This window comes from Marmota marmota, unplaced genomic scaffold, assembly GCF_001458135.2.
Source record: "Marmota marmota marmota unplaced genomic scaffold, marMar, whole genome shotgun sequence".
NCBI lineage: Eukaryota > Metazoa > Chordata > Mammalia > Rodentia > Sciuridae > Marmota > Marmota marmota.
The window spans coordinates 6910734-6928429 of NW_025999982.1; the positions used below are offsets into that span (position 1 = coordinate 6910734).

At 40.8% G+C, this 17696-nt stretch overlaps 1 protein-coding gene across 1 annotated transcript in view; it reads left to right on the plus strand.

Moving 5' to 3' along the window:
- The window catches only part of Dnah8 (dynein axonemal heavy chain 8), a 280498-nt gene that overhangs the window by 215692 nt on the left and 47110 nt on the right, over positions 1 to 17696 (plus strand). The window contains exons 82-85 of the mRNA XM_015487349.2: positions 2139 to 2291; positions 2636 to 2791; positions 11009 to 11125; positions 13263 to 13364. Coding sequence (XP_015342835.2) covers positions 2139 to 2291; positions 2636 to 2791; positions 11009 to 11125; positions 13263 to 13364 — 528 coding nt within the window. The remainder of the gene's footprint in view (positions 1 to 2138; positions 2292 to 2635; positions 2792 to 11008; positions 11126 to 13262; positions 13365 to 17696) is intronic.

A 17696-nucleotide genomic window follows, 5' to 3' on the forward strand; every position in this document is an offset into this window, starting at 1 on the left:
GTTTGCCTCTGTCCATCTGGTCTACAGAGGTGGAGAGCATCATTCCTGTGGTGCTCAACACTTATTTTTGATTTATGCATTTATATGAATTTTATTGTAAATTTTAACCTCAAGCTAGTTTCCTCCTGACAGTTCATGGAAAGCTTGTTCCATTTATTTATTTGGGTAATGGGGATTGATTGAACTCAGGGGCACTCAACCACTGAGCCACATCCCCAGCCCTATTTTGTATCTTATTTAGAGACAGAGTCTCACTGAGTTGGTTAGTGCCTCGCTGTTGCTGAGGCTGGCTTTGAACCTCCATCCTCCTGTCTCAGCCTCCTGAGCTGCTGGGATTACCAGCGTGCGCCACTGCACCTAGCGCTTGTTCCATTTTCTATAGCATCTGTTCATTTTATTTTCACTTGTTTATTTATTTACAGCTTGGAAGACACACCTTCTAATACATAAGGATGCAGCTATAGCAGTCTTGGAATTTCATGATCGATATTGATAGATAGATAGTACTTAAAGAAGTGACAGATTGAGACAGTTAAATTTCAATTTTTGGTTAAAGACAGGCCTTCATTTTTCATTAATGGGTAGTTTCAGGAAAATAAGAAATGTTTGAGGACTTTATATTTAGATATTGATAATAATTTTTATTGGAATTTGCAGGCTGAGTGGAATAGTAAGAAATAGTTTCCATCACACCTAATAAATACACAGGACATTAATTTTCTAGAAATGTTCTGTAGATAGCCATCTCAGCTGTAATAAGAAATTGCATCATTTATAAAAATAAAATAAGATCTTGGTTTATTTTTAAGCTTTTGATCTCATCATGTCTGTAGCAACTTTGGCACAGCTTTTCCCTGGGAATTAATGACGAGAGAGGGTTAATGGCCTAAAACTTTACTTGGGTCATCAAAATTTAAAGCTAATCATTAATTCTGAAGTGCCCTAAGCTTTAATCTTTATCACTTAATTAAATTCAATAATAAATTATATTTAATTTATATATATCAAAGCAATTATATATAATTATTTCTATCCGGGTCAAGTGTTTCACTCTGTTGAGTGATCAGACAATTTAACTTTGGACTTAATTTATTTAGTTTTGAGAATGAGAAACTTTTAAATTTAAATGCTATATTCACATTAACCTTCTTTGGAATACTGAGTTTTTGTAACTTCCATGTCCTGGTTCTCACAGTGGGATAAGTATTGATAGTAATAGCATTATCAGGAAAAAAAAAAAATATATATATATATATATATGGACGTGCAGCCACAATGCCACCTTGAGAGACCTCAAACACTTAGGGTAAAGCTGACATTGTGGAATACAGAGTGAGGGACCAGAAAGTAACTGGGTTCATGATGACACAAACTAAGCCTGAATTCCAGCTTCCTCTGGACACCCCCTGTTATATAGACCAACGCATCCCTTTTGCTATTTAAGGAAGTCTGAGCCATATTTCCTCTTAGAGTTGAATGTGCCATATCTATGCCTTATCATTTATTTATGCACTCAGTATTTTGCAGCTGTATTTGTCAGATCTAGTTATGTAAGTGTATTCAACTGTTATCTGCTTCTCATAGGCCCGTGATGGTGATGTGACATATTGCTAGATAAGTAGTTTTATCAAGTATATTTTAGATAGTGCTTATTAGGTTTTGTGGTTTCAGGGGTGTATGGGGAGAGCGATGACAAAGAATAAGGGCTACTATATTGGCAGCAAGTGTCACCAAATGTGTTGACAACAACTCTCACAAGATAATGTGTATCTTTCTGTGCAACTGTGGGGGACAGTGAGCCAGCCTTAGTCTGGAGGCAGTCTATTCTGATTCACCTTAGGCAGGACAATCAAAGTTACCATTCCCACCATTAGATGGTGCACACACTGTACTAATACAAGGCTGCCCTTGAGTTTTGATTTCTTTCCTTTCTGAACCAGGGATGGCAGAATATAGTCATTTTGAACCCACTTGATTCCAAGCAACCAGCTTGTACCAGGTGCAGATAGTTTATATTCTCAGAATAATCAAATGCTTTAAAGCAAAGATTTTTTTAAAAACGTTTTGTGCATTTTGTTTTATTAAAATCATATCCAGAAAATTACAAGAAATAAATATGAACTCATTTTTGGATACAGGGTGGTTGGGTATTACTGCAAAATTGTCACCTTGGCCTGGAATTCATGGAGGAATTACTGGAGACACTAATGACCGTCGAAGCCAATGATGATACTTTCCGAGTATGGATAACTACTGAGCCCCATGATCGATTTCCAATTACTTTGCTTCAGGTTTGTTACCATAAGCATCTTTTTGTTGAGAAATGGCATTACTGAGAGACAGAAACAAGATAGGGCTTTTTGGCCCAGTAGAATCTGCCCTGTAAAATCTCACAATCATCAAAATCTTGACTATAATCATTAAAGGTATGTAGTACATATTTCCACACTAGCGTTCTAAGGCGCAGTACTCATTCATTGGGTTTCAGCTCTGATCAGTGGAGTTAGTTTATACAGTGCTGAATTTCAGCCCACATTGTGTCAGTAAGCATATTGCTGCTCTGAGGTATTGTGATTTCTATTTTGTCCTTTAGAGTAATGTTTAAAACAAAACAACCCTTTGGTTTTTACGACAGACTTCTATCAAATTCACTAACGAGCCGCCCCAAGGAATGCGCGCAGGTTTGAAAAGAACATTTGCTGGGATCAATCAAGACCTTCTGGACATCAGTAATTTGCCCATGTGGAAGCCAATGCTTTACACAGTAGCATTTTTACACTCCACGGTGCAGGTAACTTGGGAAAGGCAGTTTTCACATTTGGGGTTTGCTGATGGTGTGTCTATGTGTCGCGGCCTCTGTGCAGAGGGCTTCTGGGACGTTCTGCCTGCTGCCAGCTGTTCTGTCTTCCTGACCTGCTTCCTTTTCCTGCATGTCACCTCCCCAACCTGGCGTGGGGTGTATCTGCTGTGGGTTTCACATGTGTCCTCAGCCTCCATAGGAGAACCTAAAAGCCCGAGGGCAGACACAGTCATTTGGTGACTGCTGATTCTACTGCTGTCCCAACAGCTTCTGGACATGGAGCTCAATAAATATTTGTAGAGTGAAGAGAGAGAGATTATTGAATGAGGAACTTGGTCTTGAAAGTGCCTGTGCTGGCCGGGAATTTTATGTGCACCATCTCATGTGACAGCAGGGGCCACATTTCAAGGCAGGGTTATCACCGCCTCAGAAATGAGGAAATGGAGACTCCGGGTGGTTTAGCACAAGCTGCAAGTGGTAGATCTGGAACTGCCTGGCTCTGGCTGATTGACAAGTGGTTTGTCCCACTGGTTACCCAACAGTGGTGGCAGTGCTGGCAGGAGGAGGGGGTTCAGCAGTGCCCTGCCTGTCTCAGGTTGTTCACTTTCTGCTTTTATAGACTGATTACTTCTATAGTGACTCTCAGTTTTATGGTTACCAAGCAACTTCTCTGTAGGTTTTTAAAAACTTTTTGTTCTTCTTTTGTTCTGCGTGTGAGTTTTATATATTGTCTGAGTTGGAAAGCCATGTCACTTTGATGCCCTCAGCTCACTCCAATGAAGAGGCTCCTTTAGCCGCCTTCTTGCATTTCTCCTCCCCCAAGGCTGGGGTGAAGGACAAAATGAGCCCCCTACCATGTCCCAGGAGTCAGGCCTTAGCTGTGCACAGGGAGTGCAGGGTTCCCCTGTCTCTCCACCCCCTGCCCAAGCACAGAGGGGAGTTCCAAGCTCACTCCAGAAACTGCTGGGTGTGTTTGCCCTTTCGCTCTCTGTTCCTAGCACTTTCCTAGGTCCCATTCTGCCATCGGAGAGGGCTGTAGGGTTATCTGTGTTCCCAACCCTGAGAGAGTTAACACTGGGTTGCTTGCTTTATTGGCGATTATTTTTACTAAGTTCCATTGTGGCCTTTGGATTATAAATTATAGCTTTCAAGTCCCTGAAACCTATTTCATTCATTCTTATCTGAGAATGGTTTGCACTGCTAGACCTTATTACACTCTAATACAAATATTGCTTTAACTCTGCTACTTAATTCCCCATTCACAAATACTGTATTTTATGACTCTGTTCCTAGTAGTGATGATTCAACTCTTCCACGGTGCTTATCTTGGGGAGAGGATCGGCAGTATTTTCCACATGGTCAATATGGTGACCTCTGTTTTAGAGGCTATTGCCCAGGTGCTAAACAGAAGAGCAACAGGACCACCATCTAGTCATGGGGCTAAAGTGCATTTGCACTGAATAAGACAGGTGTTTAAGTTAGGAAAGAGATATATATATATCTCCACTGCTAGGCCTGGGAAGCTGTAGTGAAGTGTCTATTAAAAAATATATATATATTTTTAAAAATCAACTGATAATGTGTTAGAAGGAGTACTTCACCAGGGAGTCAGGAGGCCTGGATTTTAAGACTTGCTGTGAAATCAGTCAGCTAAGTGAAATTGGTCGGTCATATCCATCGTAAGGGCCCCTGTGTCTATGTCTGTGTAGGTCGACCAGAAGACCCTTCTTTCAAGCTTTTCCCCTTTTCTAAAATTCTGACATCCAGTTACATGACATGCAGGAAGGGCAGGTCACTCAAACATCTCCCCCAGTGCCTTTTACATCAATCAATTGCCTGAACGTTTTCTTTTATTTGGTTAGGATAGAGTCAGTTGGATAGAGACACCCAGAGTTCTTTAGGGGCTTGGTATCCTGGGCCAGCAGCATCTGCTTGGAGGCTGAATCAAAATCCGCAGTGCAATAAGAATCCCAGGTGCTTTGCTTGTGAAAGAGACACAGCTGCTAAAGGAAGAAACAATGCCAATTATACAGATTGTGACTTAGCTTCTTTTATCTCTCTAGTGTTAGATATAAGGTGCAAATACCCAATGTTAGTTAATTGAGTCCTTAACAGTGTGTTAGTCAGCTTTCTGTCACTGTAACAAATACCTGAAATAATCAACTTGTAAAGAAAAAAAAAGGTTATTTTGGTTCATAGCTTTGGAGGGAGGTTTCAGTCCAAGATCCATTGGTCCTGTTGCTTTGGGCCTATGGTGACACAGCACATCAGAGCAGCATCACATGCAAAAACAGTTTGCCTCATGGTTGGGACACACAAGAGAGGAAAAGGAAGTGACTAGGGTCTCAATATCTCCTTCAAGGGCATACTCCCAGTGATGGAAGACTTCCCAGTAGCTCCACCTCACAGATTCCACGGCCTCCTGATAATGCCATGGGTTACGGACCCAGCCTTTGACATGTGGGCTTTGGAGATACTTATTCGAATCATAGCATACACGTATGCCTTGCTTTATACAAACCTGATGTATGTGCTTTTGGTCTTGTGGAGACTAAGAAAAGGAACAGGGAATTGGTTCATGTCATGTAATCTGAAGCCATAGAACCTAGAGGTAAAATTGACAGGCCCCCACCTGCTCCACCATGTCATTTCTCTTGTTGAATTTGTGTGTTCATCAGCTTGCAGGCCTGATGTGTCATGTAGATCCTATCCCTGCCTATTTCGAAGAACGAAATGAACATTCTTCTTTTCCTGGCTGATGGGCAGGTAGATTTGGCTGGTCAGGGACAACTTCCCTGGGCAGAATAGCGGTGGAGGCTGTGGTTTGTTTTGTCTGGTGAGATGGGAGCAGGCTTACCCAGGAGAAGGAGGGGCCCTGACTGCTGCCCTGGGTCCTTGTGTGGCTACACAGGACAGCTCCCAGCTAACCTCTGCCCACTGCACGCACACACCTGCCACTTCCCTCTCCTCTTCTCCAGGAATTTACCATCCACACTGGGCAGGTGGCAGCTGCTCTGAGAGGCCAGTTCCTGCAGCAGCGGCCACTCTTCCTGCAGCTCAGGGATGCGTCTGTCTTTGCCAGCCAGCCCTTCCTCCCTCCCCATGGGGGCTTTGCGGTCCCCGGACCCTCTTCCTAGCTTGGCTACCACTCCCCAGGAACATTTTGGCCTTCTCTTGAACGTGGCCCTCAGGGGAGCTTCTCTCTGGCCCCGGTGTACTCTCTACAGTCTCTTGAGAACTCAAATGCAGCATCACTGTGGGTTCAGAGCAGGCCCGTGTTCACACTGTGGGATTTTAATTTTAAGTACATCGTCCTCTGAAGCCTCGGTCTTCTAGAACTCAGTCATTACATTTCTAGTCTCTTTTCAAACCTTCCTACAGAAGGAAGGTCAGGATAATGTCCTCTGGTATTTTTCCTCTTGAGCAGCACATTGGGTGGAGGAAATGTCTCAAGCAGTGATTTTCAGCCAGCACCTGGGCCCCAGACCAGGCCACTCAAGTGAGAATCCTGGGAGGAGGGGAGGAGGAGCCCAGTCTTCTTGAAACTCCCCAAGTGATTTGGTCTTGCAGTGAGAATGGACACCCCAGGGCAGAACCTTCAGCCCTTTTTTACCTCTTTCTCATGGTTTGGAATTTTTCTCTCCCCACCACTTTGGTTTGCCCACATTGAGCCTTATAATGATTGTAAAATTCTCACATTTGGGACTTTTCCAATGGCTTAGACACAACTTGATGAATTTTTGCTGCTGCTGATATTTGCTAAAGCCATTTTGCTACTGGCCCAAGACAGCAAGCCCCTAAAGAATTCTGGATTTGGAATCTGTATGGGCCTCCCAGGGCAGTCGCAAATGTGAAAATTTTATCTCAGCTCTTAAAAATAATTTAAATATTGAATAAAAAATGGTTGTATCACCAGGAAATTCTGCTATTAATACTTCTTCATTTGGAAATGTGCTTATTACCCTTATATTTTGTTTCCTCTCTCAAGTTGAGCCTTGATAGTTACCGCTTTCAAATTTAAGAGTGCTTGTAAAGTTCTTGATTTGGGGATGCATGATTATAAAATTCTTAATTTAAAGTTTTTGGAATAATTACAAATATGATGCAGGTTTATCTTGTTATACTGGGATAAACTTGTGGTTCTTGCTATTTTTGTTAATTATTTTACCTATTAAAGTTTTATTTATGTTTTCTAGTATGGATTACATTTTTCATTTTATATTAGCACAAATTAGCAAACTCAGGTAGTTAATGCCAGCTCCCTGGTTTTGAAGCTGTAGATGAAGTTTAATTAAACAAGAATGTTTAATACATCATTGAAAGAAAGGAGTTAGGTTGTTAGTTGCCTTGCATTTGGAAAGAGAGAATGGCCCATCACTAATCCATTTGTCATATTAAGATGCATGTTAAAGTGAGGCCTCTGTTCACCACACATGCATCCCACATGCAGCATGGCAGGAGCTGGAAGTAAAAATAAAATCAATCAAATTGCCTATGTTAATGCAGCTATCAATAATAACACTATGCTTAAAAAATGAAAAATCTAGAGGAAAAAAAAGATGCTAAACCAAACTGGATACAGCTTTGGGCCCCTGGGAGCTTCTGAGATAGTCTAAGAGAAGCTTTGAAATGGCTTTGACATTGTTAAAATGATGGTTTCATTGAGCAGAATTTTCAACTGAGGAGTTTCCCATATTTCACTGTGTTTTGTATATTCTCTGGAATAAAAGGGAAGAAACCGAATTAGCTGGATGAAGCACACTGGTCGTCCTAAATCCTTGCTCTCTCAGTTAACAACATGTAATAACTCCTTGGACTGAGTGGAGCTTTTATGTTCAGACCTAATATTCTGTCCCTGAAGCACGCAGACACCAGTTCCTGCCGCTCTCCAGAGCTGGCCCTCTCCCACAGGAAAACCTCCCTGTCCGCAGTTCACAGACTTTACATTCCTGCCTTTGCTCATGGACTTTGCCATGCCTGGAAGTTTCTTCTCTCTTCTCAAAGAACAGCCTCCATTTCATTCTGAACTGAAATTTTTAAGACAGATGTGTCATGCATACAGTAGAAATTTTTAGTTTTCAAAATGTCTTTTTCAGGCTCATTGCCTGTTAAATTTCAACAGTTAATTATAGTCACAGTCACATTGTTGTTTTCTTGTTTTCTGAGTCTTATTTTCCCAATTGAATTACAACATCTTGAAAATACATACATTGTAATTTTTTTCCCTATTGTACTACATAGGACTCATCCCATGTTTTCCAAAATACTAACTAAGCTGAAAACATTCAATATTCTAAATAAGTGTAGCAAAATTTGCTGCTTTTGATCTTCTCAATGAACACTTTGAGTCTATCCTGGTGGTTTGAGTTTGAATATATCCTGATAGTATGCCAAGGTGATATTTCAGGGTTCTTTTTTTTTTTTTTCCGCTATTGTCTCTTAGAGAGACCAGTGGCTACAAAAATACAGCGAGAAGTGAAAGGACTCCACTTGTGAAGGAATAGGACACCCACCGTTATGGTTTGGATATAAAGTAGGGTGTTAGTGCAGAAATATTCAGACGTATAATGATTGGGTTGTGAGAGCTGTAACCTAATTAGTCCATCCTAGTGGGTAGGTGGGGTGGACTGGAGGGGGTGAGTCACTGGGGGCATGCCCTGGAAGGGTGCATCTTCCCTGTGGCCCCGCCCCACTGCCTGACCCAGCCGTGAGCTGAGCACCTTTCCTCCACTGGGTCCTTCCCTCATGATGGTCCGCCCCACCTTGGGCCCAGAGCAATGGAGTCGGCTGGCTGTGAATGGAGACCTCTGAAACCGTGAACTCCAAGTAAACGTTTTCTCTTCTAAGTTGTTCTTGTCAGGTATTTTGATCACAGCGATGAAAAAACTAACTAGAACACTTACCCACTAAAATTTTGTCTTTTTTCCCTCCTTTTTTCCCCAGATGAGCTCAACTGAAGTCTATAACTTTAGTGAACCAACTTAAAAAACTAAATGCTTTAAATGAAAATTGATAGCAAGTGACATAAATGTGAAGCAAATTTCAGCATGGGGGCAATTTTCAAAGATCACATTTTAAGGAGCAACTAAATTGCAATTGCTCAGTGCATATAAATGGGAGTGTTTCCATAGAGCCAATTTAAGCAGCTTCAGTAATTGGAAAGAAAGAATTATTTCTCATTCAGTCCCCTGTCTAATTGAACCTTAAATTTTAAAAATTAAGTCAAACACATAGGTAAAACTAACAGTGTAGGTTTTGATTTTCTTTTTTTAAAAATGGGAAAACATTCTCAATTCACTAAGTGGTTAGCAGTCTTAGTAAAACCAGCAGAATGGAAGAAATCCCAGGGACTGAAGGGTTAGCTGAATACATTTTCATCTTAATATCTCATAAACTCTCAACCTGCCCTTGCTTCTGGAATACCCTGGAGGAAGCTCACCTCAGTGTTTCTGAGGCTCTCTCAAGAAGTTCAGAACCCTGGGTCAGCCATGGATTTGACCTTCTCGGTAGTAATTGACTTTTGTGGATTAGGCAACCATGATTCTTTTCCTTTTCACTGTCAAGACTCCAAATCTGATTATAGGACCCAATATTTCAACTTGAACTATTAGAATCCTGGGACTAAGAAGCCACCAAGAGAAGCAGATAGTCTAGGGCCAAGACACCCTCTCTTGTGCCTGGGACCACAGTCTTTCCATATAATGCCATGGCCTGTGCTCCTCATTGCCTCTGTGCACTTCAGAGCTCCTGAGTTTACAAGTCTTTCTACTATAAACTCCAGGTAGCAATTCTGAACCCCCAGTTTGAGTCCCTAGGAGGAGTCTGGTTCACTCTTCTTGGGCTGGTTGTCTATCTTTGATCAAATTAGTTAAGGGGTGGCATGAAAGTCCTATTGTGCAAATCTCTGATGCCTTACCCTAACCTAGAGAAGTACAAGTCAAGAAGTAATGGTAGCAGTTTCCAATTATAATTGTTTTTCTTCCTTTCTTCTTTTGCCTTTACTCTTATCTCCTAGGGTCAGAACATCTGGACCCAAGTTAATGTTAGTGGTTTATCTAATATTTTAAAAGCATCCCCTGAATATCAGTAATTAAAACCTTCATGCTTTCTGAATTTCTTCTCTGAGCTGTCCATGATTTTATCCAAGCTACAATTTGTTTAGATTCCTTTAAATTCTGCGATTACTCAGGATTTGATGCTTGGGACAAGTGTATTAAGGAATGGAATGACATGCAAAATGGCAACATGTGTGTGTTGGGTTGGGGAAAGCAGAAGAGAGAAAGAAAAGTCATTATATATTAAGAGGCAGAGAAGTAGACTTAAATCTTTCCATAGATGGACAGGGATGCTGTCCTCCACTTAGGTCCTCACCTCAGGCATTAGGATTGAAGGTCCAGATAAATCACTAGGACTTGCATGGAGACTGGTATGTGCTAGCCAGGGAAACTTGAAGGCAATGAGAACATTGGGACCATCGTGGAGTTTGATGGGAGATCAGGGCCTGAGGATACCAGCACTTAGGTGCTTTTAAAATGGTCCCCAGAATATCAAAGCAATTGAGTTATTTGAACTGAGTCCAGTTGGTTATTGGTGGGTAATTTGCCAATTCTCACCAGTTAGTTACTATTTCAGCTAAGCAGAGAGAACAAAATGAAGGAAGTGTGAAATTTTAAAGGCAGATGTGTCTTATATACGGTAGAAATTCTTAGTTTTCAAATTCTGAAATGGCACGATTACCAGGTGAGACTAGCAGGGAGTCTTCATGCTCTTGAATGCTTGAGTTATTCAACTTGACAAACTCTTTTTTTTTTTTAATTTTTAAAAAATTTTTTATTTTTGACAAACTCTTGAATTTAACATTTCAAACTTTTCAAGGGTCTGATAACAGTTAATCCAATATTTATGAAGCACCTACTGCTTTTTTCTGAGTTGTCACTGGAGACCTTTTTTTTTTTAAACCCATGATCATAAACTTGGCAAATATGTGGAGATTTATTTTTATAAACCATTTGAGTGTAGAGTCATGAAATAATATTTCTAATGGTTCAAGTATCTAAAATTGTATATGCTGTTCTTTGAAGATAAGGTCAACTTATCTTGATCACAAGATCTTAATTTTATACCTTATTTTAATAATAATAAGAAAGGATCACATTCATACAGTTTTGAAAACCCTTCAATACTTACTTTTTCTCTGGTGTTTTTAAGGAACGACGGAAATTTGGTCCCTTAGGATGGAACATCCCTTATGAATTCAATTCTGCCGACTTCTCAGCCAGTATTCAGTTTATTCAGAATCACCTTGATGAATGCGATATTAAAAAAGTGAGTGAAACTTTTCTTTGTTCTATTTTTTCCATTTTTTAAATTTGTCTTAATTAGTTACACATGACAGTACAATGATCTTGACATATCATACATTTGAATCAGATGGGATATAATTTCTCATTTTTCTGAGTGTACAGGTTGCAGAATTACATTGGTTCTATTTTTTTTTTGTTTGTTTTATTGCAGCTTGTGATATGGAGTGAGCCTGCTGAGGCTCCCCCACACCCTTTCCAGGGGCCTGGTAACTCTGATCAGCTGTGTGCTGGTCCAGCCTCTCCCGTTTCCTCCATAACACACTCACATCTGAAGCTGCCCATGGCTGCCTCCAGGCACCACAGGGCAATGCTAGAGGAGGCCTGCCTTCAGTCAAACTTGCCTTCTCTGTCCTGACTGCATCTCCTTAAAAGAGAAGATGTTATCTGCCAGTCCACCAGCAACTTTTCTTTTTCACCTTAAGTCACTTATTAGTTTTGGATATTTTTTAGTTGTTGACGGACCTTTATTTTATTTATTTTATATGTGGTGCTGAGAATCAAACCCGTGCCTCACACATGCTAGGGAAGCACTCTACCACTGAGCCACAACCCCAACCTGAAGTCTAATGTTACCTTTCGAATATAAATAGCCTTGATTCTGAATGGTGGTCACTAGGCTGGGGTGTGTGGGTCAGTGGTAGGGCCCTTGGTTTCAGCCCCAGCACAGGAAAAAAAAAATGTCTAACAGTGGTCACTGCTAAAAATCCTGTGGCAGGTCTGGGGGTTGTAGCTCAGTTGATAGAGCACTTAACCCGTGGGTTCAGTTCTTGGCACCATATAAGAATAAATAAATAAAATAAAGGTCCACCTACAACTAAAAAAATTTTTTTTAACAAAATTGTATGGCACTTTGTAGCTTTCAAAGTACTCCTGTGCAAAGCCTCATTTTTGTCTTTGCCCTCTGAGACTTTACTGAGAGGCCGGTTTTACTGATGAGGACCAGAAAAGACAGACAGGAGACGTCCTCACGCTCACAGAGAAGGAAAACCCAGTTGTCCCATCACCCATGTTCTAAAGGGTTAGAGATCTGGTTCTTCCAGATCTTGGGCAAGTGAATGAGCCTCAGAGCCTGTGTCCCCATTTATAAAGTGGCCGTGGATTCCGTGAGGAGCAAGTGGGTTGGTATTTGTGAATGCATAGTGTATGTATAAATGCCACTTTTCCCGTCTGTCCGGCCTTCCTTTCCACAGTAGGCCTTCAAGGTAAATACAGTGACAGGATTGTGCTAGGGAGCGTGATGAATGTTTACCTGGACAGGAGGGATCGCTAGAACCAAACCATCAAAGGGATAGTAAATTAAGAGTATGGCAGTTTGATGAAAAATTGTTATTGTATGGGTTCAGATTCTGTGGCTATTTATCATGTTAGTATAAACAATAGTTACCTGGAATTAGTTGCTTTGAAAGGCAACTGAACTGAAAAATCAAATTTTAACCAAGAATAAAAATAAGTAAGAATCACACACCCTCACTTCTCCTACCCCAAATGTATGGAGAATTTCTTTTTTTATTTTTTTGTAACAAAAATAAAATAACTGTTACTATCTAAAATATATTGCCAGGATGAGATTGCTATCAAAATTAATGAACACTTAGATGTAGTTTTAGCTCACAGATTGAGACGGCAAAAGATTGCATTGTAGAAAAACCTTGTGAATAAATACTTTTCTAGTTGTTCTCCTACTGATTCCAGAAAATATATTACTAGGAGAGCACATTAAAGAGTTGATTACTTGATTTTCCTCCTTTCTTCACTAAACACCACTTTTTCCCTCTGTAACAGCTTGGCATGACTGTAATGAGTGTTAGAGGTGATTACATCCACAGAGTGAAAAATAGTCTTTTTTTTTCTATTTTAAATAATCCATGGGCAACACATCCACTGGTGTTTTGTATTGTAGATTTCTCTTTGGAGATCAAACTATAGTGGTTCCAGCCATGTGATAGAGGTATTAATATAAGATAATGAATAATTCTAAAACACATCATTTTAAATACAATCTAGCTAGCACTCCCTTTCCCAGACCTTTCTTATAGAGAAAAACCTGAATTATTTGTTTAGATTGACAGTGAATAATCCTTTTTTTATTTCTGATAAAGGGTGTGTCGTGGAGTACAGTTCGGTACATGATTGGAGAAGTACAATATGGAGGCAGAGTGACAGATGATTTTGATAAACGTCTGCTTAATTGCTTCGCTAGAGTAAGTCAATTCATGGGAAGGAAAGCATGGAGACAGTTTCATTGTATTTTCTTTTTAAACAAGCCTACTTTTTATTTGTGATGGGTATGCCAAACTTAAGAGGGGAACAGTATAAAGAGAAGTTGCTAAAAACAAATTAGCCAAGAAGTGCACCTGCCACACACATCCCCATCCTTACCTACCAAGTAGCAATCTACCTGCGGTCTGAGCAGAGCAGTGACCAGTTCTCAAGGGTCTTGGAACCCTTTCTTGTATGGGTGAACTGTCCACGCCCAGGCCTCCCTCCACCCATCCGTCCTCCACATTCTCCATTTCCTGGTGCCTCACCTGGGAGGAAACACTGGCCCTCATTTCTGTATCTCTTCCTCTAAGAGCAAGATTCATGGTGACTTCAAGCCCAAAAAATAATGGATGAGGGAGTCACCATAATTTGATTTTTTAAAATTTCTTCTGTTAAATTGGATGATTGAAAATGGATGAAGTATTCAATTCTTTTATAATTTTTCATTTTTTTTTTTACCCAGTGAAATCCATATATAGCATATTGGTAAACGTTTTCTAGAGAAAAATATTACCTGACAATTATGGTTTTCACATCAAGGTTAAATATTTATAACTAATACCTACCAACCTCAAACTCTTCTTAAAGTGTTCTACATGTTAAAGAAGCAATAAACATTACTTAAATGAAAAAAAGATCAGATATAGGGGTATTTATGATTGTTAAGTTCTTTATGTTAGGACCTATGTTGTTAATTCTCTGTTTCTGTAATTTTATTTTCTTACTTTCCCTTTTTTAAAACAAAATTAAAACTAAACAACCAGGTACAAGCTACAAGTTTCTGGGATATTTTGGTAAACTGGAGGTTGACCAAAAATCCGATTTTTTTTTTTTTTTGTACCCTTAACATGTCTTTGCATGCTTTCTCGTAAGACAAAGGTGGGAAATACCAAGTTTTATAAAGGACGAGGAAAGGTGGATGCCTTTGTGCTCAAAGATCAAATTGTACAACCCTCCTGAGATACCTGCTGAAGTCAAGTATCCCAGGTAGATATATCCCAGAACATTTCAAGGGAAAGTCCCCAAACAGGCACGTACAAAGTATGTGTTGATGGCAACACTGGGAAAGGAGCTGACAGCAGCCATCATTGGGTGGATTCCCTGGAAACAGATCCTAACTCGGAGATTTGCATTTGGGTGCCCCCTCCACCCTTCTCCCAGGGGACCCTTCTGCCAGGGCAGTTCCTGGGGACTGACAGTAGCTAATACTCTAGACAGCTGGGGAGAGTGAGTGCCTGGGTCCTGAAGGAGGATCAGGTGGTGTATCTCAGTGTCCACCTCAGAAGCCCAAGAATCCTGAGAAAATAAGATGGAGTGGTTGGGTACGAGAGAGTGCTGTGCTCACCCTTCTGGGGTGCCTGCTGGTGTGCGCTCAACCACATTAGCTGTGTGAAATGATAGCTTTCTGAACCAGAATCTTACCCTTCAGGATATGTCCCAGAGAAATTCTCACCATGAACAAAGATAGCAAGTTTGTGGTCTCAGGAAGCTGAAGGAAACACGCATCTGTATGTATCACAGGGAAAGAGACAAGTTAACTGTAGGTGCTTATGGCGGTAGCCGAAGCAGCACCGGGGAGAGATGATCTATGCGATGTCCTGCACGGATCTTTAAACCGTGTTGATTGCAGCTGGAAAAAATAAGATGCGATCCATAAAGTAACCTGAGTATATTGTACAAGGATAAATACATATTTAAGGACATTAGCAAGTCCCTTTAAATAGATGCCCTCAGAAGGAAGGAGACTGTATGTGGATATCAGAGCTGAATGGGGAAAACTAAAATAAAGGGACATGACATTTTTCCATAGAGATGGAATGTAGAAATTGACAGTGGAGAAATGTAACAGTGGTCCACTTTGTGCTTTAATTATAGCCCTTGCTGCTCCACCACTGCAACTTATTTTTTTAAAAGGGGGCAGGGGCCATGAAAATAATAATATGATAACTAGGGAACATGAGAAAGGTTCAAAAAAAGTCTTAGTAGTATACTTGGGCAGAATAATTATAAAACTTATAAGAGTATCTAAAATTGGAGTTTCAGCAGTAAAGACTCTGAGAAGTGTGAGTGTATAAAAATTTTAAATTTTTCTTTCTTTCTTTCTCTCTCTTGTTCTCTCTCTTTCTATTATTATTATTATTATTATTATTATGTGTGTGTGTGTGTGTGGTTCTTAGAATGGAACCTAGGGCTACCACTGGGCTACATCCCCAGCCCTTCTTAAGAATTTTAAAATTTTGAGACAGGATCTCGCTAAGTCACCCAAGTACCCTTGAACTTGAAATCCTCCTGCCTTTGTCTCCTGAATAGCTGGAATTACAGATGTGCATCACCATGTCCACCTTATTTTTTTTCTTTTTAATTAGCATATAACAACTGTACGTCTCCATGGGGTACAGTTTGATGTTTCAGACATTATATTTTTGAAATTAGGGTCTTGAGCATGTCCAGCTTCAGGATATATTTCACGGAGCCGACCAGCAGAGTGCTGATGGAATCTAGTGTGTGGGGAGAGCAGTGGTGTGAGTCAAGGATCACTACTAGTTTTGACCTGATCAACTGGGGAGGGTGGAATGATTTCCAGAGGAGCGGAAAGGCTGCAGAGGAATGAGTTTTATTTGCTAAGACTGGAAGTTGGGAGTTCTATTTGGATCATGTAACATTTGAGTATCAAGTACACATCCCCAAAACATAAAATATATATTTAAAGAATACATTCAAATAATTTAACACAAATCAGAAAGGTGCATAAAGCATAAGCATGCAGCTTAATATACCCTTTAACTCTGAACCTTCCAACTTGTATCTTCCATTTCTACCTGGGCTGTTTGGGTTCCACCTAATTTTTTTTAAATATATATATATATATTTGTAGTTGGACATGATACATTTTATTTATTTATTTATTTTTATGTGGTGCTGAGGATCAAACCCAGCGCCTCACACGTGCTAGGCAAGTGCTCTACCACGGAGCCCCAGCCCCAGCCCCTGGGTACCACCTTATTTTTATCTCCCACCTCTATTGCTCATTATGATAATTTTTATAAGCAGAGCCTGTTTAGATTTAGAGATACGTATGCAGGTTGTTTTGCATGACACCTTCACGTTCCCCTCCTCCCTTCCTGGCAGGAGAGCCTCCCATTCCTCTTGGTGGGGAAGAGCATGGGTGGCTGCAGGAACCTCTGGAGTCAGTGTGGGGAGATGAGGCCATTTTCTACTGGCTGCATCTGAGAGAAATAAGAAGCAAAGTCATCGGCTGAGGAGTGGGGAGAGGCGAGTTTGGGATGTTTGAAGAGAGTGGATAAAGTATAGCTTTCTGAGAGAGTAGGATAGGGAATCTATGACTCTGATAGCTGTTTTCGGTCTTCCCCACTAGAATGTAAGCCCCTTAAAAGGAACCGAGTCTTCCTGGTCTCTGTACCCCTCTCCCTAGTTCTGAGAACTCACTCACGCATGTGTGTTGCTGATGAGCATCATATAATCTCAATACCCTGAGGATTTTCTGTCACTTAAAACAGTTGAATTTCTACTGACACCAGCACAAGGTGTGCATGTGTGTTTTTACCACACTTAACGTATCACATTTTTAAATTTTTATTTTATTTTTTGGTACCCAGAGGCACTTAGCCACTGACCCACATTTCAGCCCTTTTTATGTTTGATTGTTTGTCCTAAAATTTTAAGGCAGGATCTTGCTAAGTTGCTTAGGGCCTCACTAAGTTGCTGTGGCTGACTTTGAACCCACCATCCTCCTGCCTCAGCCTCTTGAGCTGCTGGGATTACAAGCATGTATCACCATGCCCAGCTCAACTTTTTTAAAAAGCCTGTTATGAACTCTTTTTCTAAAAACTCAAGTTCAAGAAAAGTCCTGATTAGCCAACTACCTCTGTAAGTTTGTCTTTGTTTTATTGAAGTTGTGTCACCCAGAGGTGTGCGGGACACAGTGGTTGGCTGTCAAGGACGCAGCATGTGGAAGAGCCCTCTGCTCTCCACCTGGGCAGTTAAGAGCTGCTGTGTTAATGTGTCCCTTCAAGGTCAATGGTTGAGTCAGGAGTTCGGAAAGGAGAGGAGGGAGCTCTGCTCGCTGCTCTGGAGCCTGCTCCACCTGCAGATCTCAAGCTGGCCAAGTCCCCCTCTCTGTCCCTAGCCTTCTGAATTTGCTCTTCCCTTCTCCATAGCCCAACATTTGACATTTGGGGCAACTGAGTGAGACCTCATCCCCCTCCCAGAGGCCCAAGATTCTGCATCCCCAGGGCCCAGGCTGGCCTGGG